This window comes from Mustela lutreola, chromosome 7 (assembly GCF_030435805.1).
Source record: "Mustela lutreola isolate mMusLut2 chromosome 7, mMusLut2.pri, whole genome shotgun sequence".
Taxonomy (NCBI): domain Eukaryota; kingdom Metazoa; phylum Chordata; class Mammalia; order Carnivora; family Mustelidae; genus Mustela; species Mustela lutreola.
In genome coordinates this window covers 49,275,277-49,299,861 of record NC_081296.1, presented here as the reverse complement: position 1 = coordinate 49,299,861, position 24,585 = coordinate 49,275,277, and the positions used below count along the sequence as shown (strand labels likewise).

General features: G+C 34.3%; 1 protein-coding gene across 4 annotated transcripts in view; it reads left to right on the top strand.

The window, feature by feature from the left end:
• Positions 1-24,585, top strand: part of VPS13C (vacuolar protein sorting 13 homolog C) — a 179,826-nt gene that overhangs the window by 70,530 nt on the left and 84,711 nt on the right. For all 4 annotated transcript variants that reach the window (XR_009355410.1, XM_059180680.1, XM_059180679.1 and 1 more), the window contains 14 exons: positions 60-177; positions 3,667-3,796; positions 4,614-4,692; positions 5,267-5,406; positions 8,697-8,850; positions 10,641-10,720; positions 12,202-12,261; positions 13,722-13,881; positions 14,640-14,756; positions 16,057-16,160; positions 16,369-16,536; positions 17,009-17,313; positions 19,053-19,200; positions 24,346-24,454. Coding sequence is in view for 3 of the 4 variants with exons in the window: in XM_059180680.1 (XP_059036663.1) it covers positions 60-177; positions 3,667-3,796; positions 4,614-4,692; positions 5,267-5,406; positions 8,697-8,850; positions 10,641-10,720; positions 12,202-12,261; positions 13,722-13,881; positions 14,640-14,756; positions 16,057-16,160; positions 16,369-16,536; positions 17,009-17,313; positions 19,053-19,200; positions 24,346-24,454 (1,872 nt within the window). In the remaining variant the exon portion in view is untranslated. The remainder of the gene's footprint in view (positions 1-59; positions 178-3,666; positions 3,797-4,613; positions 4,693-5,266; positions 5,407-8,696; positions 8,851-10,640; positions 10,721-12,201; positions 12,262-13,721; positions 13,882-14,639; positions 14,757-16,056; positions 16,161-16,368; positions 16,537-17,008; positions 17,314-19,052; positions 19,201-24,345; positions 24,455-24,585) is intronic.

Below are 24,585 nucleotides of genomic sequence, written 5' to 3'. Positions count from 1 at the left end.
GTTAGAGTAATTTTTCAGAACATCTAAAAAATTAGCTTAATTTTAATTTTTTTTTAAAGAGGAAAACTGGAAAGAGTGTCGATTTCAACATCCATCAACTATGCATATATTGCAACCCATGGATATTCATGTTGAGTTGGCCAAGGCAATGGTAGAAAAAGACATTAGAATGGCCAGGTAATGTATGAGTTTCTTTTATATTATAAAATTAGCAAGGTGACATATTTCTGTATCATTTACCGGATTTTAAAAAACTAGATTTGTGAAGGACAGAAAAAAATGATTATCGTATAGCAGAAACACATTTTTAAGAAAATGTTTATTTGAATTATGATGTATCACCTCTCTTATTCAAAAGTATCTTGACTTTTACATTATGCAAAAAGTTAGTTATCCATGTTTTTGAATGGATCAAATCCATGATTCAATATCAATAACATAAAATCTACAAAAATTAGCGATGTGGATGGAGCTAGAGAGTATTACGCTAAGCAAAATAAATCAGAGAAAGACAAATACTATATGACTTCAAATACTATATGAATATAAGAAACAACAGATGAACATAAGGGAAAGAAAAAGAAAGGCAAACCAGAAAACAGACTCTTAACTATAGAGAATTGAGGGATAGTGGAGTGGAGGTAGATGGGGGAGATGTATTAAACCGATGGTGGATGTTAAGGAGGGCACTTGTGATGAGCACTGGGTGTTGTATGTAAGCGATGAATCACTAAACTCTATTCCTGAAACTAACATTACACTGTATGTTAACTAACTGGAATTTAAATAAAAATTTGAAACTAGAAAAAATTAGAGGCTCTTTTGATAATGAAACCATATAAAATCTTGAAAATAATTCAAGGGAATAAAAAGTAGAAACTAAATTTTGAATTTAAGGAGATAATTATGAAATATTTATGCTGCCTTCTTAAAAACAGCCTTATTGAAATATTATTGACATTCAGTTAAGTCATCTTTTTAACTAACACAATTTGATAAGTTTTTACATACATACATACATACATATGTGTGTGTATATATATATATATATATATATATATATATATATATATATGAAACCATCACTGCAGTCAAGATAATGAACACATCCATCATCCCAGGAAGTCCTTGTGTCCTTTTACATAGTTGGCCCTTGAACAGTTTTCCTCTTTAAAATTACCCCCATCCCAGTCCCACACTCGCTCACTTGAAAATCCATGTGTAACTTTTGATTTCCTTAAAACTCAACTACTAGGGCGCCTGGGTGGCTCAGTGGGTTAAGCCGCTGCCTTTGGCTCAGGTCATGATCTCAGGGTCCTGGGATTGAGTCCTGCATCAGGCTCTCTGTTCAGCAGGGAGCCTGCTTCCCTTCCTCTCTCTCTCTCTGCCTGCCTCTCTGCCTACTTGTGATCTCTCTCTGTCAAATAAATAAATAAAATCTTAAAAAAAAAAAAAAAAGAAAAGAAATACCTTTAAAAAAAAAAAAAACAAACTCAACTACTAAAAGCCTACCTTTAACTGGAAGCCATACTGATAATATGAACAGTTGATTAACACATATTCTGTGTATATGTTGTAGATTCTTTTTATAATAAATCTAAAGAAAAGAAAATATTACTAAAATCAAGGAGAGAAAATACAATTACAGTACTGTATCATATTTATTGAAAAAAATCCACATATAAGTAGACCCATAGAGTTCAAACCCAAGTTGTACAAGGGTCAACATCTCTATTTATGAGAGTACTTGTGCTTTCATTGTCTTTGTTTCAGAGTATCAGGGTAATGTTGGCCTCATCGAGTGAGTTTTTTGGAGGAAGTTGTGTAGAATTATTTCTTCTTTATATGTTTGGTGGAATTCATTAGTGAAGCTGTCTGGCCTTGAGTTTGTTTTTTGGGGGAGAGGTTTTTTTCCCCCCATTTTATTTTCTTTCCAGTGTTCCAGCATTCATTGTTTATGCACCACACCCAGTGCTCCATGCAATACGTGCCCTCCATAATACCCACCACCAGGCTGACACAACTCCCTACCCCCCTCCCTTCCAAAACCCTCAGTTTGTTTTTCAGAGTCCACAGTCTCTCCTGGAATGTCTCCCCCTCCAATTCCCCCTAACTCACTTCTCCACTCCCTCTGGGGGAGAGTTTTTAACTGCAAATTTAGTGTATTCCTTAGTTAGGGGGCTATTTAGATTTTTTGGAGTGATCTTTGGTAGTTTGTCTTTTAAGGAAGGAATTTGTCCATCTTTGCTTCTTGTCATAGGATTGTTCATGTATTATTGTATTGCCTTTTGAATACATAGAGAATTTGTAGTGATGCTATATTTCTCACCCTGCTGATGTTAGTAGTTTATTTCTTTTCTCTTTTTTTTCCTGATCAGTTTATCAGGTTTGTTGACCATCTTCTGAAAAAAATCAGCTTTTGGCTTCAATTATTTTCTCTATTGCCCTTCTGTTTTTTATTTCATTGATTTCCACTCATGTTTATTATTGCTTTTTCCACTTTGGCTTCCTTTGGGTTTCATTTGCTTCCTAGTTCTTTAAGGTGGAAGTTGAAAACACTGATTTAAGACCTTTCTTCTTTTCTACTATAGGCATTTAATGTTGTAAATCTCTCTTGAAAGACTCCTTTACTTTACATTTTGAAATAATTTAGTCAGTAAGCTGGGGTCTTTCTAGGTCTTCCCTCATTTGTTTTCCATTTATCATCTGTCTTTTGTTGACTAATGTCCAGTGTCTTTTAAACCATTTTTTTTGTGTATTTTGTCCAACTTTGTAGTTATTTTAGGTGGGAGAGTTCATCCAGTCCCTCTCTCAGAGATGCTTTTAGTTTTATGTAATGTTTCACAAATAACAAAGAAGCATCTTTACATATTTATGGTGCTTTCAACTTACAGAGTACTTTTGTAGGAAGTTCAGTATTTTGAGACAGGAAAAGCCAACTGGCCTCTTTTGGTTTGTGCATTATACACAATATCATTCTTCATATAATGGTTAGGCATCTGTCAACTTGAGCTCTTCACAGCATAGTTGGCAAGTCAAAGATAAGCAATAACTGGAAGGAACTTCATGAGCAGCAAACGGGTGCCACAAAGCTATTATGAAAGATAAACCTAGGCAGTTATGCTGAGTAGGGAAGCAGAGTAGAAGCAAGTGCCTAGAAGTAACTAATGAAAGCACAGCCATAACTCAGCAGTGAATAAAACAGAGGTCCTCAGGGTGCTTATATTTTATTCAGGAGACATAAAATAAGCTATACATATATGACATGTCAGGTACTGGTAAGTACTAGAAAAGGAAATAAGACAAGGCTAGGGGATAGAGAGTGATGGAGTAGATACTCTTAGATATGTATAATGTAAAATCTTTGCCAGGAAATAAAGAATGTATAGTGGTTTTAAAAATTAGACATTGTGTTTGAAAATATTCATAAAAATTAGTTAACTTTAAAAGATTTGGCTGCTAAAGAGGGATACATTAAAAAGAATTATCTGGAAACTTGGCTTACATAGAACCTCATTTTCTGACAATGTTTATTGAATGAGGCATTAGTTAGATTAAAGCATGTCCAGAGTCCTTTGAGTCCACAGTGTAGTCTCTAATCTGTTTGCCCCTCCATAATAGAGAGAAGCTGGACCTTAAAACCTTACAGTTAAATTGTATTTTTAGATTGAAAGTATCCGGAGGACTTCCGTTGGTGCATGTGAGAATTTCTGACCAGAAGATGAAAGATGTGCTCTGTTTGGTTAACAGTATACCCTTGCCACAGAAATCCTTTGCAGAGTCTCCCGAGAGACAGGTAAATGGATATAATAAAGGTGCTACATCTTTACATTTGCATATGGTGATGTTTTTCACTTTTTCTGAGTTAATTTGTTTTTAAATATTTTTTAGGGCCAGTTTCATGTATTTGGTATACTTGTGAAGTTTAATGTTGATTCTACACAAAAGCACATATGACATTGAATAGATGAAGTTTGAAGCCTGTTTTCAGTACTGTTTAGAGTGGTGGTAGGAAGTCAGCGTTAGAGAACAAAGGGAACAAAAATACGTAAGTGAAAGGAAAAGATGTTTTCACAAATGGAAGAAATGTGTTTAAGTAAAATTAGATATAAAAATCTTCCTTAAAATGTTACAAAATAGAATAATTTGTGTGTAATTTTCTTACACATTAGACTTAAAACTTGTAGATAACTTTAATTGGGAATTGATCTTTACAGCATAAAATAAGTGTTGAATTTCCATTTACTTTGAAATGAAATTTGAGAGATCCCACCAATGTTGATACCATTTTCTGGGAACCTATAATACAGATGCACAGTTAGTATTGTCAGAGACAGCAACTGAATGACACACTATGATAAGTAGATTTATCTACGAATAGTACATAGTCTGCCCTTATAAATACAGGTGGTAGTCTTAATAAATAGTAAACACTAGCCAGCCATTAGTTAGTTGATTGTATAATGTGCTTTGTTGGAAGATTTGTGTATTGTGTGTGTATGTCTTTCCATCTCTCTCTGTCCTCCACTACTTTTTCAATATTTTTCTTATTTATGTACATTTGGATCCTGCTAAATCAGTATGTTAAGAAAACATTTTGTATTCTTTGCTAGGTATCCTCAATTCCTATTATTTCAGATAGAACAAAAGACCTACGTGGTACTTCACTGTTGCTAGATGGACTAGAATCAGGTAAGGAAAGTAAATTTTTTTATTAAACTAAGCCTATAGAAATTTGTATATAGAGATAAAATTTTCAGAAAATAAAGGAATTTTGGAAGTGTTAAAACAATTCACTGGCTTAGTTCTAGTTGTTCTACTAACAGAGTCATTTTGAGTCACTTTAAAATTTTCTTTAAGTTCAAGTTAGTTAACATATAGTGTATTATCAATTTTGGGGTAGAATTTAGTGATTCATCAAGACAGTATGGTACTGGCACAAAAACAGACACATAGATCAATGGGACAGAATAGAGAATCCAGAAATGGAGTCATGCCCAACAGTTATTTATATTGAGTGTGGAATGAGGGAACTGAAGTGAAAAACAGAACTATTGAAGAAAAAAATGATAGGGTGGTTCAGCCTTTAATATATGATTATCACATACCAGGTTGGGTCACTTGGTGGGACTTCGAAAAGCATTGTAACTGTATTCTGATTCTGAATATGAAGATTTTATCTAATAAATGAATTTTACTTTTGAGAGATTTGAGTGTTTTATACAGTTTTCAGTGGACAGTCTTTCAAGTCGAATGTGTTTTTTAGAGTCTGATGATGAATATTTTGATGCTGAAGATGGAGATACACAGACCGGTAAAAGTGTGAGAAGTTCAGAACTTAAAAAAGTTGCAGAGACCCCAAATGAGGAGCTTATTAATCTTTTACTAAAGTTTGAAATTAAAGAGGTATATATTTTTGTTTTGCTCATAAATAAATATATGTTTGTCATGACTATCCTTGTAAACTGTCTCATGATAGATCCAAACACTAAACATATCAAAATATGATACTCTGTCTTCCCTACTTCCTAACAGTTCCCTACTACCCACAGTTCCAAGAAAATGAAATGTTACTTTGTAAAAACCAATATGAGAGTGATCTCATATCTAATGTATTCTGGAAAAGCTCAAGATACCTAAATGAGATTTTCTTTTCTATAGAAAATTTCTATGGCATGTTTAAATTAATGTTTTTTTTTACTTTTAAACTAAATAATATGCTTATTGTTATGTTTATAATTCAGAAAAGTGTAAACAACCTACATTTTTAGCATGTCTTTATATCCATTGAAAATCTTGTAATAAAAAGAAATATTGATATGGAAAGATGGTTACAAAATATCATTATTTTGGAGAAAAAAAGGAGATTATAATACCAAGGACATCGTGATTCTATTTAGAAATTACACATACAGCTTTTTTTTTTTGAGAATGCATGATGGACAGCATTTATTTCTGTGCATTGGAATTATAGTTTCTTATTTATGTCTGTTTGCCTTTCCATGTACTCTAAATTTTTAATAATAAATATGCACTGCTTTGATAATAAAGCACAAAGGTATAAAAAGATGTTTCTTATTGACTGGTTTATATTCCAGTGTGAGATCATGTCCTAAAATGTAATGTCGGAAATAACAGATTTTAATTGTGTATATAAATTCCTCTAAGTATTATTGGTATTTGTTTAAAGGAAATATATATTATTTATCTTTAGCCTTCTTTGACTTCTTTCTTTCAAATGCCCATCTAACATATCAGAAAATTCCTTGATGCTAACTTCAGAATACATTCAAATGATTGCTCTTCTTTTTAACTGCACTGTCCAAGTCACCGTCTTGCCTAGACTAGTGCAATAGCCTCATAATTGTTTCTCTGCTTCCATGAAGTACTCTGTTCTCACCACAGTAGCCAGAATGATCCTTTTTTTTTAGAGAGAGAACATGTGAGGAGTTGGGAGAAGGATGGGCAGAGGGAGAGGGAGAGAGAACCGAGTCTGATGCAGGGCTTGATCTCACGACCCTGAGATCATGACCTTGAGGCAAAATCAAGAGCTGGACACTTAACTGACTGAAGCACCCAGGAGCCCTCAGAGTAATAATCCTTTTAAAAAGATCATGTCATTTCACAACCATCCACTGGCCTCCATCTTAATTAGAGTAAAGGGTTAAGTCCTTCCCATGGCCTGCTAGGCCTTACATGGCATGTGGCTAAGCCCGTGTGACTTCTTTAGATTCATCTTCACTTCTCTTCTGCCTTGCTCACTCTGCTCCAGTCGCATTTCTTTCATCCTTCCAATAAATATTCATCAAATGTCATCATGGAGTGCATTGTTTTACATACCACAGTTACAGCAGCAAGCACAAAGTTCTTGCCTTATGGAGCTTACACTTCCCTTTTGTTTTTCCTTATATATACCAAAGCATATTCTTTGTGCTTGCTGGAGTATTTTTTTGGATTTTGTGATTGTTGTTGTTGTTTTGCCTGGAACACCCTTTTTCTCTATGATTTGATTCTTTACTTCTATTAGATACTTGCTCAAGTGCCATCTTATTGGAAAGGCCTGACCACCCAATATAAGGAACCTTCACTCTTTTCCACTCTTCTTACAATATAAGCTCCATCAGGACAAGGACCTTGTCTGTCCTGATCACTTTGATGTTCCTAGTGGCTGGCATGGCCTTGTACATGGTAGATGATGTCCAATAAATATTTTATGGAATATTGAATGAATAAAATGATAAACAATGATAATTAGAATCATCTAAGAAAAAATGGTTCTGTTTCTTTGACTTCTTTTGCCATTTTGAAGTTTTAAATGTTGCTGTAGTAAAATATATTAAAATTTTTCTTTATATCTTAGTGCATGTTTAGAAAATTCTCCTTGATTATAAAAATATTTACCCATAATTTAATATATTATTTTATTATTTCATTGCTTTCACTTAAATCATTGATTTCTCTAAAATTTATTTTTGTATAACAACTCTGTACTGAATATCTTATTATACTATATTATTGTTTCTATTTTTCAGTTGACACTCCTAGTTTTTCTTAAGTACATATCACTGCCAGTAGTGTTATTTTTGCTTTTTTTCAGTGTTTACATTGTTCTGGTTATTATTGCTACCTAACAGGCTATCCAAAAACATGATAGCTTAAAACAGCTGTTTTATTTTGCACTCAGAGTATTATGGATTAGGAATTGTGGAAGGGTCCAGTTTAGCAATTTTTTTTAAGAGCGCGGCTTGATCCCAGGACCCTGAGATCATGACCTGAGCCAAAGGCAGATATTTAACTGACTGAGCCACCCAGGCACCTCCCAGCTTAGTAGTTTTTGTGTATAGTTTTTTATGTGGTTGCAGTCAGATTTGCTGGAGCTACAGTGACCTGAAGCCTCAGACGGTCTCAGAAGTGTCTCACTCATGAGACTGGCCCTTGATACTCGCTGTTGGCTGGGAGCTCAGCTGGGACTATTTGAAGTGCTTGCTCATGGCCTCCTGAACATGGCAGTGTCTGGGTAGTTGACGTTTTTACATGGCAGCTAGTTTCACTTCAGTATGCATTCTCAGGCAGAAGTTTTATGGGCCTTTTTAAATTCCTCTGTAGTGTGTTGATTGAAATAGTCACAAGCCTGTTTAAATTCAAAGATAGTAGACAAAGATCTCTATATCTTGATGGAGTATCAAAGAACTTCCATGTTTTAAAAATTACCACATAAACGTTTTGGTTTTGATTGGCTAAATATACTGGATGTTATATCCAGAATAAATTTAAATAGTACTATAATAGTGAATACCCTGTCTTACCTTTTACTTTAATGGGAATGCTTTTTTTTTTAATCAACACACATGATTTAAACATGATGATAGGTTTAAACATGATAGGTTTAAATATCTAAACATGATAGGTTTAAGAAAAACATACTAAGATTCCATACATACCCATTTCTACTAAATTAAGAAAAGTAAATCAATAATTGATGTGAAATTATATCATGATTTTTAGTAGCTGTAGTAATATTCTGAACAACAGAATTTAAGGTGATAATTTCCAGTCATAGTAAATAACTTTATGGTAGTAAGAAAGTATGAACAAAGCTTCTATTATGTTCATGATGATCTATATGAAGAAAAATTTTGTTTTTAAGCATGATTCTAAAATTCATCAAGCTTTTATTGTCTGTTCTGATCTTTTAGGTGGTTTTGGAATTTACCAAACAACAGAAAGAAGAAGATACAATTCTAGTATTTAATGTTACTCATTTAGGAACAGAGGCTACAATGAGAACATTTGATATAAATGTGGTATCTTATTTAAAGAAAATCAGCTTGGATTACCATGAAATTCAAGGTAATAGTCATAAAAATAGAAGTAATGGTTAATAAATACAATATCACTTTGACTATCTGAAACACTTGTGTATCTAATAATCTTTATAATAAGTAATAGCACTGTTATAAGAATTTAATAAATAATAGCTCATTTAACCCTTATGACAATGTTATTATCTCCAATTTACATATGAAGAAGCTAAGGCATAAGTTTTATATAATATAACCATGGTCATACTGCTGGTTAGTTGCCAAACCATGATTAAAATCTTGGAAGTCTGGTTTTTTTTTTTTTTTTTTTAATTTTTAAAAATTTATTTGACAGAGAGAGATCACAAGTAGGCAGAGAGGCAGGCAGAGAGAGAGGGTGAAGCAGGCTTCCTGCTGAGCAGAGAGCCCAATGCGGGGCTTGATCCCTGGATCCTGAGATCAGGACCTGAGCCAAAGGCACAGGCTTACCCCACTGAGCCACCCAGGTGCCCCTGGGTTTGTATTCTTAAGTACTATGATCTACTGTCTTAGGGAGTCCATATAAATCTCCTTTATATATGGAATACTATTCTCATTTTACAAAGATAGGTCAAATAAGGAGGGATTAAGTGGTTTATTCCAGACCATGCATCTTATGAATGACAAAGCCTAGAATTTATCTCTGATCTTATGATATTAAAGTCTTTGTTCATTCTGTTGAATAGTGTTTATATATCAGAAGCAGTACCAGGTTATAAAAGCTAGAATGAAAGATAAAATTCATTATTTTGGAAGCTCTTATGGTTTATTTATTTCAGTGTACATCTTGTGTGCTAATTAGGTATTTGAGGAATGATGGAATGGGTGAATCTACAGTAATTACTTAATATTTTCCTAACATTTTAGTCAAATATAAAGTCTTATTTCTGTTATTTTTTAATAGTTGAAACTAAAACATCTCAGTTTAGAAGAAAAATCATTTATATGCTAGTCAGTTTCTGTTAAGTACTATGTTTGGGTGAAGTTTACATTACTTCTTGAGAGGAAAATGTAAAAATTTGCTAGATTGTTTTTTCCTTTAGGGAAGGTTATGTCCTTGAAGGTGAAGTAAAAATTCTGAGATTTCTCAGGAGCAGAATTACAGAACTGCAAATAATAACAGATGGGTAAAATGGTACATAAATTACTTCTTCAAAGCTTTTTGAGGCAGTTCCTTGGTATGTCTATGTGAAGAATATAGAGGACATCTAGTAGTATACCTGTAGTTTTTAAATTAAAAGAAATTTAGCAATTTCCATCCCTTAGAAAATACTTTCTTTTTTAATAAGCCTTCTCTCTTAGCTTAAACAAAGGAAAATTTTTTAAATTTCTTCAATATGAATGAAATATTCCTAGAATTTTATAACTCAATAAGGTATTACATATTTTTGTAGTTCTGTCTTGTTATATAGTTGAGAAAGCTGAAGTTGAGTATCTCCTAGTAAGGGTAGAGAAGAACTAGAATTAATTTTTATTAATTTTTAAACTTATAGTCTTTCTACTGCCATACAAATGCACATAGGTCCTTAAAAATTATCTAGGGAGGTATTGATTAAGTTTTGAACACAGATATAAAATCAGATGAAAATAAATATGCATGTTTTTAAGTAAGCTGGATGCTAAAGGTAAGATCAGTATTTAGATTGCTTTATTTATTCACCAGTGCATGAAAATATGTGCAGATAGTCTTTTATAGCTTAACTAACAACATTTTTTAAAAAGATAAAGACATACAGAAAATTCCAATCTTAAAAAAAGAGCAGTTTATTTGAAACACTTTTTTCTTTTTTTTAAATCTAGGATCCAGAAAGAAACCCCTTCACCTGATTAGCTCATCTGATAAACCTGGATTAGATCTCTTAAAGGTAGAATATGTTAAGGTAAGGAACATAAAATGTTTACATATTTATTATATACTCTAAACTGTCTTCTGGAAGGAAAAAGATGACAGCAGATTAGTAAATGCTCTAGGTGTTTGTCATAGGTTTTAATCACAGGGATATCCACTGTTTCTTTTTCCATTTTTGTGTTACTTTCTCTTTCACTTAAGCACAAAGTAGGACCATTAAGAAGTCACCAAGCTCCCGATCCCCAAAGATGGAAGCTTGGGATGACATAGGATGCACTCCTGTCTCTTGGGGCATATTCACCTGCTTATAGTCATTGTATATGTAGGTGATATTTGACTGAGTGGCCTTCATCAAAAGGGATAAAGTCAAATTTGATTGGGTTCTGAAGAGAACTGCCAGGATTGTGAAGGGACTGAAAAGGTATCATATCAGAAATGCCAAAGGAAGTAATGGTATTTAGCTTCATTCGAGATTAGTTTGATTTGTTTAATCATTCAACAACTATTTCTTTGTTGTTTTTTTGTTTTTTTTTCAACAACTATTTCTTGAATGTCTTTGTCAGGTTCTGTTAGGCACTTGGGATATAGAGATGAAAAACATTCCTTGTTTTCAAGGAAATTATGGACTTGTAGGAGGATAGGCAAGTAGATAAAAATTAAAATATAATGTGATTGATTCTCTCACAAAGAAGAGCATAAAAAGTTTATTTCATTGAAAAGGCGGAGATGGGCGCCTGGGTGGCTCAGTTTGTTAAGCATCTGCCTTTGGCTGGCGTCATGATCTCAGGGTCCCAGAATTGAGCCCCACATTGAACTCCCTGCGCAACAGGGAGTCTGCTTCTCCCTTACCCTCTGCCTTCCCCACCCTGCACTCTCCCACTCATACTCACTCTCTCTCTCTCAAATAAATATATAAAATCTTAAAAAACAAAAAAAAAACCAAAAAAAGCAGCCGAGAAATTGGCCTAGCCAGAAGCCTTCTCACGAGAGGTAGAACTGAATTTACTGTGGATGTTCTCAAGAGAGAGAACTTGAAACAATGGATAATTATGATGGGAGATAGATTTTTGACTTAGATTGAAGATTTAATTAGATCAAATTTCTCTTAAGATTAAATTTGAAAGAAAATGAGGTTTCTTTCACTGGAGAGAACCTAAAATAGATTTCCCAAAGTTACAAAGGGATTCAAGGTTAGGTGATGGATGGGCTAGATGACCTTTAAGCCTACTAGCCTTCAGAACCTAGATGTCCATCAACAGAATTTTTAATTCTAGTCTCTAGCTGTAGTTTCCCAGAAGTAAATATTACTGTGGTCTTCCGTATTTGAAGAGGAGAATAAATTTGCAGTACTGTAACAATAAATAATTTGGCTATTAACTTAAAATAATGACAATATAATTAATTATATACATAAATTATAGTTCTGAATAATATAAAAAATAAAGATCATATATAAGTGATTTATTTACTTTGGTCATAAATACTTCTTTAGAACTTTTGTTCTTTTTTTAGGCTGATAAGAGTGGACCTAATTTTCAAACCACCTTTGAAAAAACTGAACAAACACTTAAGGTAAGAAATTTTGTTAAAAGAATATATCTTATCTGAAAATAACTTACTGTGGCAGGCTCTAGTATCCTGTGGGGAATAATGACTATGTAATTTGATGAAATTATCAACACCCAATAAAAGTTATGAATTAATCTCATAGATACCTACCATCCTCTATATTTATCATTGAGTATCATAGAGCTGATGTTTTAACTTACTGTGGCACATCCTAATTATTTCTTATAAAGGGAATACTCGAGATGACAAAACTTTGATCTACAAAGAAACAACAGGATTTTATTTTATTTTTTTTTTTTATTTATTTTTTTTTTAAAGATTATATTTATTTACTTGAGAGAGAGACAGTGAGAGAGAGCATGAACGAGGAGAAGGTCAGAGAGAGAAGCAGACTCCCCATGGAGCTGGGAGTCCAATGCGGGACTCGATCCCGGGACTCCAGGATCATGACCTGAGCCGAAGGCAGTCGTCCAACCAACTGAGCCACCCAGGCGTCCCAAACAACAGGATTTTAAACAAATCATATTCTATACTGCTGTTTAATACAGGGCTAAGAAAGTACGCAAAATACAAGGAGATATGTTGAGTACTTTTAGAGCCACATTAACATAGTCATATGGAGGAAGAGAAGGCAAAATTCTAGTTGTGGGTTACATTAAAAAAATAACTAGATAGGAATTTTTGGTTGTACTTTTGAGAGATGGGAGAATCTATTGAATATTGTGAACCTTCCCTTTTATAGTTTTTTATATACATTTAGTGCTTTGTGGCCATAAAATGAAATTCTTTTATGTAGGCAAAGATCTTTAAAATTTCTTTCATTTGTTATTAGAAAACCACATATTTCTGAAAGCATTTTTTATTGGTGTCTTAGCTTTCTGGAGTCATTGTTTTTAAAAATGTAACTAATTTTTCTAAAAAAAAGTAACAATTTTCTATGAGATATATTTTCTATCTATTTAAATGATAAGACCATTATTGTGGTTTTAGAAGACAATTTAGTAATTGAGAACTCCCTTATAATTGTACTTTTATATTTAAATATCATGAATATCACATTTGAAGTCATTTCTTGACCTAGTATTAATGCATGGTGATTTTGGAGTTTCATGATCTAATTTACATGTTTTATGTAATCATAATAAAGAGTCTGTGAAGATCCAAAAACATAATCGGCATCAGATGACCATGACAAGTAGATCATAAGCTCCATGTTAATTATGCTTGGGAAATGGAGTAATTAGGTTACTTTGATATTCATAGGAACTCAGTGTGTGTAAGTGTGATTTACTGTGCATATATTTCAGTTTAAGGAGTCTGGGCTATAAATCTTGATCTCATCTCTCTTCCTTCCAAGCTGTGGAAGCGGTAATAAAAGCCTAGCTAGAAGCCTGTCAGGTGCATGATGGATATTATAGGTATAATTGGCCTGGAAAAAAATTTTCTTTTTAAAACATTTGTAGGTGGCTTTTTCATCTTTAAATCTGTTGCTGCAAACACAAGCTCTTCTGTCTTCTATTAATTACTTGACAACCATAATCCCATCCAATGACCAAAGAAGTGATTCCAAAGAAGTACAAATTTCAGACGAGAAGCAACAAAAAAATTCAGCTCTACAGAAAGGTATGAAAGACACTTTGTTGCTTGTTAACAAGCATATTAGAATTCTAGAGGGAAACGAGGAATCTTAGAGGTCATTTAGTTCAGTCTTTTGTGTGCCATTTTCCCCACTTCTGTCCTTTTCTTCAAACAAAATCATATGTGGATAACTGCTATGTAAGGCAAAGGACTAGTACTGTTTATCAAAAAAAAAAAAAAAATACCCGTTTTTATTCTTTGGTGCTGGTGGGGATACTTTAGGTGGATAATAGGGAAGAAACCCTATATTTACATTGAGCTCTTCTTCCTATCAGTGGCTCCTGAAGAGGCTCCACAGAGGGTTAGTTTTCCCTTCCATTTTACAAATAAGGAACTATTTACAAATAAGACCCAGAGACATGAGCTTAGGGGTGCAGAGATAGCATCTACTTGAACAAGAGCCCAGGTTGCGGATCAGAAAGAATTCAGTTTAAATCCTGACTCTTCTACTTATATTAATTAACCAAAGGTGCATTATTTAGCTTCTCTGAGTTTCAGTGTCTTTATGTTATTTATTTTGTGTCTTTTTCTTGCTGTTAAGTTATTAAAGTAACATATATCATTACAAAAATGAAACTATACAGAATATGTAAAGCAAAAAAGATATTTGGAATCTGTAACAACTTGAGAATTTTATGATTTCTTAAAACAGAACTGTGGATCACTTAATTTGAGGAAGAAATCTTTAATAGAGTTTGAATTACTAGAATCACACATGATAGAATGCTTTGTTTTATTTTTAGTGGCTGTATCCTCTAAAGATAGGGACATTATTCACTTCAGGCTGTTTGCCAAATTGAATGCTTTCTGTGTCACTGTTTGCGATGAGAGGAACAATATTGCTGAAATCAAGATTCAAGGTAAAAGTTTTCACACTGTTAAAAATTGTTTAAAAGATAACTTTTTAAAAAAATGTTAAAGAATATGTATAGGAGGTCTCTGAGCTGTGAAAACTGGATAATTTTTTAAAGATTTTATTAATTTATTTGACAGACAGAGATCACAAATTGGCAGAGAGGCAGGCAGAAAGAGGGGCAGGGGGCAAGCAGGCTCCCTGCTGAGCAGAGAGCCCAGTGCAGAGCTCCATCCCAGGACCCTGAGATCATGACCTGAGGTGAAGACAGAGGCTTACTTAACGCACGGAGCCACCCAGGCAACCTGGATAATTTTTTTTTTCATGACATAGTTGAATTGCATGTTTTCCTTGCCCTTTGGGGTGTAGATGCTGGTCAGAACCTGACCATCAAATTGAAACACACATACTAGTATTTTGAATCTTTCTGAGAGTTGTCTTGGAAGTGAAAAGAGATATTAATGTCCATGTGGGGATGCTGATGATGAGCTGGGATAGATGTCAATCCAGAATTCAGATTAAGGTCTGTGAATATGCTTTATCTTGGTACAAATCCAAAACAACCTTATAATGAAGAGAAAACCTGTGAGCCCATTATGCTCTTTTAAGCAAAAGCTGCTAAAAGTAATCTCTTTTTCAACCTTCAAAACATTGTGATCTTAGAAACGTAAAGAGTATGTTTTTTTTTTTTTAATTTTTAATTTTTTATAAACATATATTTTTATCCCCAGGGGTACAGGTCTGTGAATCACCAGGTTTACACACTTCACAGCACTCACCAAAGCACATACCCTCCGCAATGTCCATAATCCCACCTCCTTCTCCCAAACCCCCTCCCCCCAGCAACCCTCAGGTTGTTTTGTGAGATTAAGTTTAATGAAATTCTTGAATAACTTAAAGACCAAAAAATCACTTTTTTGTTGTTGTTCTTTCCAAGCTGGCAGTGTATCTATAGTGAATTTGATTCATGAAACTTAAAGCTTCTGTGTAAATGACTGGATATAAGATATAAAGGATTTCTTAAAACCCCAAGATAATCAATTTGTTCTAGGTGTAGTTTTTTCAGAAGGTTGAAAATTTAGGTAATTGACTTAAAAATGAATTTATAGGTTTCACTGTTTATAACAATAAAAATATATAATATTGCAACTTATTTATCAATTGGGAGTTCAAATATAGTTAAATTTAAAAAAAATAATCCCCAAATAAAATTATACAATGAGAAGAAACATCTTAATATCTTATTATGGTATATCTTTAGAAATTATAATAATATAATTTTTTTTTTTTTTTTTTTTTTTTTTTAGGTCTTGATTCTTCTCTTTCTCTTCAGTTAAGAAAACAGTCACTATTTGCCAGACTGGAAAATATTATTGTCACAGATGTTGATCCTAAGACAGTCCATAAAAAAGTAGGTGTAATAAGTAGATAGCTAATATGTTTTGATAATTAAATATGATATTTTATTTTTAAATATACTTTAAGAGATATTAATGAAATATGTTTTCATATACAAGTGTTTGCTTCTGTAATGATTAAAAATGTAACCCCCTTTTAAATGAAACTGTATTTTGTCATTATTCTCTTGGACAGAGTACATTCAAATCTCTGCTTTTCAGGCTGTATCAATAATGGGAAACGAAGTTTTTCATTTTAACTTGGATTTGTATCCAGATGCTACTGAGGGAGAGTCCTATACTGACATGTCCAAAGTGGATGGAGTGGTATCACTAAATGTCGGCTGTATTCAGATTGTGTATCTTAATAAATTCCTCATGTCACTTCTGGTAAAATCTCTATTTATATATTGATTTTTCAACTTAGAAATACTCAAGTAAGTCTGATAGTTGTGATTGCAGATCCTACAACTTTGGGTTTTAGGATGTGCATTGTTTTGATTGTAGATGGTATTTATGTTTTAATGTAGAGGTCACAACCTCTTTTTAACAGCTGAAATCTGAGTCACTTAATGATTTTTGTCTGGAGCTAGACTTATTTTTTGCTAACATAGTGAAACCAAATTTTCAAGTAAGGAAATACTGAAAATGCTTTTATCCCCACTTCCCTTCCTCAGCCAGATATCCTTAGTCCTTATCAGGTAACTCATAAATACAGATGAATGTTCAGTGATTGCTTCCTAATTCTAGATAAATAAGACTCAATTGAAAGTTATGTATCAAAAAATAGCGCATAGATAAAAAAGATTCCATTTTTAATGACCTGCTTGTCATTTTCTCCTTTTATACTTTGTGTCTACAGAACTTCCTGAACAATTTCCAGACAGCCAAAGAGGCTGTAAGTGCTGCCACTGCTCAGGCTGCAGAAAAGGCTGCCAGAAGTGTGAAAGATCTTGCCCAGAGGAGTTTTCGTGTTTCTATCAGTATTGATCTGAAAGCACCAGTTATAGTCATCCCACAGTCTTCCGTTTCCACTAATGCAGTAGTGGTCGATCTTGGGCTAATCAGAGTTCAAAATAAGTTTAGTCTGGTGTCTGGGGAAGACTATTTAAACCCTCCAGTAATTGATAGAATGGACGTGCAGCTAACAAAGCTCAAGCTCTCTAGGTATATTCTATTGCAATAATTATGGATTTAAGTATTTTATTTAGCATTTTCCATGACATTTTGTGTACATTGAAATTCATACTGATAGTGGTTCTGTTGCACAGATAGTTTATTTATTTATTCATTTTTTAAAAATATTTATTTATTTATTTATTAGAGAGCGAGTGATAGCAAGAGAAGGCATGAGCAGAGCTTGGCAAGAGGGAGAAGCAGGCTCCTTGCTCAGCAGGATGCCCAATGATGTGGGGCTTTATCCCAGGACCCCAGGATCATGACCTGAGCAGAAGGCAGATATTAATGGTCTGGCCACCCAAGGGCCCCTCAATGGTTTATTTTTTAATCAGCTTTTTATTTTGAAAAATTTCAAGCTTACAGAAAAATTCCAGAAATACTACCATGGACAGACTTAACAGTCCTTCACCTAGGTTCATCAGTTGTTTACTTTTGCTTTAACTCTATGCACATTATTATCATTTAAAACATCTTTTTAATTTTTCCAGTTGAGATGAAATTTATATATTTTCTTAGTTTCATGTGTATAACATGATTCAGTGTTTGTATATATTGTGAAATGATCACCACCATAAGACTAGTTAACATTCATCAGCACACAGTTATGATTCTTTTTCTTGTGATGATCTTTTAAGTTCTACTCTCTTCGAAACTTTTAAATATACAATACAATGTTATTAGCTGGTCATCTTGCTGTACTTTACATCCCCAGAACTCAATTTATTTTATAACTGAAAGTTTAACATTTTTTGCTGAACCTTTTGAGTATAAACATCTTAGCCCTTTGCTCTAAATGCTTTAGCATGTGTCTCCTCAGAACAAGAACATACATCCTCTTATATATCCATGTTGCAATTTTCAAATTATGGAAATTTAACACTGACAGTAATATCTAATAAGCAGTCAATATTCAAATTGTACCAGTTGTTCCAGTAGTGTCCATTATAGTAATTTTCCCCTTGGTCCAGGATCACGTATGGCAGTATCCCATAATAGCGAGAGGGATTTTTATAATGATAGGTACTTCCTCTGGAATAGTTCTTCAGTCTTTCTTAGTCTTTTGTGATGATGACAATTTTGAAGAGTACAGTCTAGTTATTTCATGGAATGTCTCTCAGTATGCTTTTGTCTGAGTGATTCCTCATGATTTAATTGAGCTTGTATATTTTTGTAAGTATCTCTGTAAGTAAAGATGTATCTGTAGAGCTCCTACCAGATGAACATGAAAGTCTCTATACAATACATTTTAAAATCATTTTCTACCCCATCCAAGGAGATTTTGTTATCCGAAATAAAAAAGGAAAATTATAAGGCATGTCCAGAAAATAATTCTAGAGAAGAGCTTTTTCAAACTCTTTAGAAAATGTTGTTCATCTTGTCATTTAAAAAAAAAATCTCTGTATGCATGTATACATGTATACAATATATACATATATTCAGTACAATACAAATCCAGTCCTTGTACAGCTGTATTTGATGATTCCCCCCTATATTCAACAATATGAATTTCTTTTTAAAATTTAATCCCTATGTGACCTACTGTTTGAAGAATGGCTGATTATGTATCTGTCCTTAAAGTGAACTGTTGATTGAGATTAGAAAATATTTAAATAGCACTGTTTCAAGTCACTGTTTGGAGCAGCAACTTTTGATTTTATGTCTTTTTAATGATAGGCTGCATTTCCCTTCTATGTTTATGCATATATATCAATTATATTTTTAATCAGGACGGTGATCCAGCCAGGCATCTCCCATCCTGATATTCAACTCTTGCAACCAATTAACTTGGAATTTTCTGTAAATCGGAATCTAGCTGCATCTTGGTATCACAAAGTGCCTGTTATAGAAATTAAAGGACATCTTGAGTCAATGAATGTAAGTTTATGAGTGAAAAAAAGTCATTATTCAAGTTTTAGATTCTGAAGACTTTCTTATTATAAATCAATATAATATGTGAAATATTTTCTGATTGGCATACAAAAAGTTTCAATAAGATATTGTCCAAAAAGATGTTTATTATTTAGCAGAATTTAATCTTCAGTTAAGTGTTACCTAACATTTATATATATATGTATGTATATATGTACAATTGATAAACAATGTTAGTTTTGGGTGTATAACATAGTGATTCAACATTTATATACATTGCAAAATAGTTACCATAGTTAAGTCTTTTATCATCTGTCATCTTACAAAGTTAATATCGTATTATTGAATATATTTTCCATACTATATATCACATCCTCATGACATTAAATTATAATGGAAGTTTTCACTTATTAATCCCTTTTACCCATTTCATACCCCAGTTCCCCTTCGCCTCTGGGAACCACTAATCTGTTTTCTGTATCTATGAGCCTGGTTTTTGGGTTTTTTAAAAAATTTTTACATATAAGAAAACCATGCTGTGTTTGTCTTTCTCTGACTTATATCATTAGACCTGAATGTTTTCTTTGGATAGAAAAGCAGTAGTGGAATTGCTGGATCACATGGTCGTTCTGTTTTTTTTTGTTTGTTTTTTTTTTTTAAGGAACTTCCATACTGTTTTCCATAGTGGCTGTCCCAGTTCACATTCCTGTCAACAGGGCTTGTGGGTTCCCTTTTCTCCACATCCTTGCCAGTACTAGTTGTTTCTCGTCTTTTGGGTAATAGCCATTCTGAGTGGTGTGAGGTAATATCTAAATGTGGTTTTGATTTCATTTTCCTGATGAGCAATGATGATGGGCATCTTTTCATGTATTTGTTGGTCATTTCTGTGTCTCTCGGAAGAATGTCTATTCAGATCCTTTGTTCATTTTTAAACCAGATTGTTGGGTTTTAAAAAATATTTTTATTCATTTATTTGACAGACAGAGACCACTAGTAGACAGAGAGGCAGGCAGAGAGAGGAAGGGAAGCAGACTTCCTGCTGAGCAGAGAGCCCGATGCAGGACTCGATCCCAGGACCCTGGGATCATGACCCGAGCGGAAGGCAGAGGCTTTAATCCACTGAGTCACCCAGGTGCTCCAGATTGTTTTTTTATTACTGAGTTTATGAGTTCTTTATATATTTTGGATATTAACTGCTTATCAGATATATGTTGTGCAAATATCTTTTCCCATTCAGTCAATTACCTTTTCATTTCAATAATGGTTTCTTTATCTATGCAGAAACTTTTTAGTTGATATAGTTTCATTTGGTTTGTTTTCCTTTTGTTGCCCTTGTCTTTAGGGTCAGATCTAAGGAAAAATCTTTAAGACAAATGTTAAGGAGCTTAACACCCCCCCCCCCTTTTTAGGACCTTTATGGTTTTCAGGTCTCACATTTCAGGCTTTCATCCATCCAAGAAAGTGGTCCAATTTCATTCTTTTACATGTAGCACTTAAATTTGAACACATCCAAAACTCTTCCCACCCCCTACAGACTTTGTTTTTGATGTCCCTTTTTACATGTTTTATTTTTACTGCTTTTGTTCTTTAACATTTTTTGTAGTTTTATAAGTGATTAATCCACTACCTTTACTATATATTTACATTTTCCAGTGAGATTTTTGCTTTCGTATGTTTTCTCTTTATTAATTAGTGCCATTTCTTTTCATCTTGTTTTTTTTTTTAGCATTCTTGTAAGACTGGTTTAGTGGTTATGAACTCTTTTTACTTTTGCTTGTCTGAGAAACACTTTTTCTTTCCTTCTACTTGAATGATAAACTTGGTGGGTTGAGTGTTCTTGGTTGAAATTTTTTTTAGTACTTTAAGTATGTCTTGCTACTCCTTTGGCTTGTAAAGTTTCTTCTAAGAAATTTGCCAGTAGACTTATGGGGTTTCCCTTGAACTTAACAAGTTGTTTTTGTCTTGCTGATTTTAAGATTCTCTCTTTATCTTTTATTTTTGACATTTTAATTATAGTCTGTCTTAGTATAGTGCTCCTTGGGTTCATCTTTTTTTGGCACTCTCTTGGCTTCCTGGACCTGGATGTCCATTTCCTTCCCTAAGTTAGGGAAGATTTCAGGCATTATTTTTTCAAAACCTTGTCTGCCTCTTTCCTCTCTCTTCTTTTCTGAGGCCTCTATAATGCTAATGTTCTTCTATTTATTATTGTCCCAAAAGTCCCTTAAGGTAGCTTCATTTTTAAAATTTTTTTAAATGTTACTCTGAGTTCTGTTCTTTATCTTCCTGTTCACCGTTTACAGATGTGCTCTCCTTTAGTCTGCTGCTGAACCCCCCTGGTGTATTTTTCAGTTCCCGGTTTTTGTATCTTTAGTTCTCTGACTTTTGTTGTTGAAGTTTTCACTGTGTTTATCTTCTGAGTTCAGTGAGTACCTTTATGATCATAACTTTAATTCTTTATCATGTAGATTGCTTATCTCCATACCATTGAGGTGTTTTTCTGAGGTTTGTCTTTCTGAGGTTTGAAAATATTTGTTTCCTCATTTTGTGTGACTTTCTGTGTTTGTTCCTGTTTATTAGGTGAAACAACTGCTTTTTTCAGTCTTGAATGAATGGTCTGTTTGGGTGATGATTCATCTCTTTCAGCCTTACCATAGCTTGTGGTTGTCTCTTGAACTTTTGTGGTTGTTGAAACCACCTGACTTATTATTGGTATGCTCTCACTATTTAGAGCATACCAAGATCTGTCAGTGGATCCAAGTGGAGGAATTTTATTTAGCACCTAGTTTCAGGCTGATTGGAAGTCAGACCCTCAGGCAACAGCTTTTAAAATATGCAAACATATACAGTCCTGTGGGACTGCAGTCATAATCTCTGCTGGGCTCTAGACTAGACTAGAAGATCTGGATGTGTCCATTGAGCAACAACTGAAGAAATTGGTGTATTGCATGGTATATAAATGAGTATATGAACTCCTTTCTGGGAAGTCTTGTCTAGCTGTAATGAGGCCAAAAGGATGTGCAAGGGTGGTGTCTCCTTGCTTTCATACCCTGAAAGCTCCTCTTTGGTCTCTAGATGTGTGGGAAATCTGAAGTCTGTCCCATAGGCTGATGCTCAAGGTTGAGTGACTAGGTCTTTTTCACAGGCTGAGAATGTGTTTTAGTCTGCTGTCTGTGTATTGCCATGCGGGTGGTAACTTGCCAAGAACTGTCTTTCTGATTGTTACAGTTCTGTGGAGCTCTGGAACACCAGTCCTCTTGGCTGGGAGGGCCAGGAGATTGTGGGTGTTCCCTCTGTGGATTGCATAATCCTGCTGGCTTTAGGAAGACACCTGTGAGTGTAGGTTGCAGGGCATGCTCACTGGCTTCAGAAAGGCAGTGGGAAAATGTCTTGACTGTGTGTGCCCATGAGCTTCAGCAGCAAAACAGTCTAGTGCCTTGTTTGTCTGTGTACTGACTTTAGGCTGGGGGTGGGAAAATGCCAGGACAGCTCACCAGCTCCAGCCATGGGTGTGTCATGACTGCCTGCACTTGCAAACATTAGCTCCAAGTGGGAGAACTCCAGCACAGTTTTGCTCTCTAGCCCAGGCAGGTTGCAAGGGAGCACTGCATTTGCCAGGGCACTCCAGCCTCAGCAGGTGTTGTGACTGCTCCCCAACTCATCCCAGCAAGGCTCTGGGAGGGTGCCCTGTCTGAGCTCTCCTGTCGTGCTAGTGGGCTCTGTGGAGAGTACAACAGAGCATTTGCTAGCATGTCAGTCTCCCATGAGTATTTCAAATGTCTCCTGCTCCTCCAGCCATTGCCCCCAAATCAGCAAGTGAATTTCCCTCAAATATATTCTAGGTGCTTTTCAAACTGCTGTTTTTTCGTTGGATCTTGGGACAAACCCTTTAAGAGGGGAATCTCAGTTTGGGACCCCTAGAGGTCAACCCTGTTTATTTTCCAAACCAGACATTCTGGGGGCTTCTCACTTTGGTGCAGATCACAACTCTTCACTCTTCCATGAGAAGTGCCTGTCTGGTGAAATCCTTCTCTTTGGGGCGACACAACACTGGGAGTATATAGGCTTTAATGGGAGACCATGTCTCTCTGCCTCTCCAGCTCATCTTAGTGTGGTCCTTTTATCTTTTGCTTTGAGGAGCCATTCATCAGGATTCAGGTCTTTCTCAGAGAAGAATGATCCATATGTAGTTGTAGATTTAGTGTGTACATGGGAGGTGAGTTCAGAATCTTCCTATGCCACCATCTTGGACCCCTCTTCATTGTTTAATTTTTAAATTTGCTGTATGTACACAATAGCAGAGATCTCTGTATAAATTATTAGTATATTGCATCTCATTTTATGTGTTCTATACCCATACTTTTAATTTTAGTATCCCCATAGCATTGAGGGGAAAACTTGCTTTTCATATTAAAGACAGCCTTTTTATTTCATTGGAGTTGTTATTTTTAAAAATGTAGAATTTTCATTTTTTTCTGAATTTAGTTACTTTTTAAAAATGATATGATCTCTTTAATCATCATCTTTCATTATAATTTATATAAGTTAAGTAGATGGAACTAATACAAATTTATAAATCACATTTTTAAAATGAACAAAGTAGTGAAATACTTGAGTGCCTAGTGAATATATAATTTTTGTGTTAAGATTATGCTTTCTTCAATATCTTGTAAATTGTAATTTATTTTCTATTTTAAAATTGTTTCATTTTATCTATTTTTAAAGGAATTTTTAAAAAGGGTTTTATTTATTTGAGAAAGAGAGAGAATGAGCAGGGGCAAGGGGTAAAGGAAGAGGGAGAAGCAAAATCCCTGCTGAACAGAGAGCCTGATGCAGGACTTGATCCCAGAACCCTGAGATCATGAACTGAGCCACTCAGGCACCCTAAAGGAATTTTTAAGAAAGACTTTATTATTTATTTGATAGAGAGAGAGAGAGAGTACACACAAGCAGGGGGAGCAGCAGGCAGAGGGAGAGGGAGAAGCAGGCTTCCTGCCGAGAGGGGAGCCTGACATGGGGCTCCATTTCAGGACCCTGAGATAATGACCTGAGCCAAAGGCAGGCACTTAACCAACTGAGCCAACCAGACACCCCTAAAATTGTTTCATTTTAAAATGAAATGTCTTTATCTTTTCTTTTAATCATATTGCACAGGTTAATCTCAATCAAGAAGATCTTAATCTTTTATTTAGAATACTAGCAGAAAATCTTGGCGAGGCTACTGAAGACTTACATAAAATGAAACCAGGAGTACAGAAGACAGGTAAGAGACTGACAGTAGGGGGCATAATCCACATAGCTATTTATTTTACAATTTAGCAGGGGAGATAGACAATAAAAATGACATAAGCCAATATATACTTAAGAATTGTGATTTGTATTACCATGAAAACA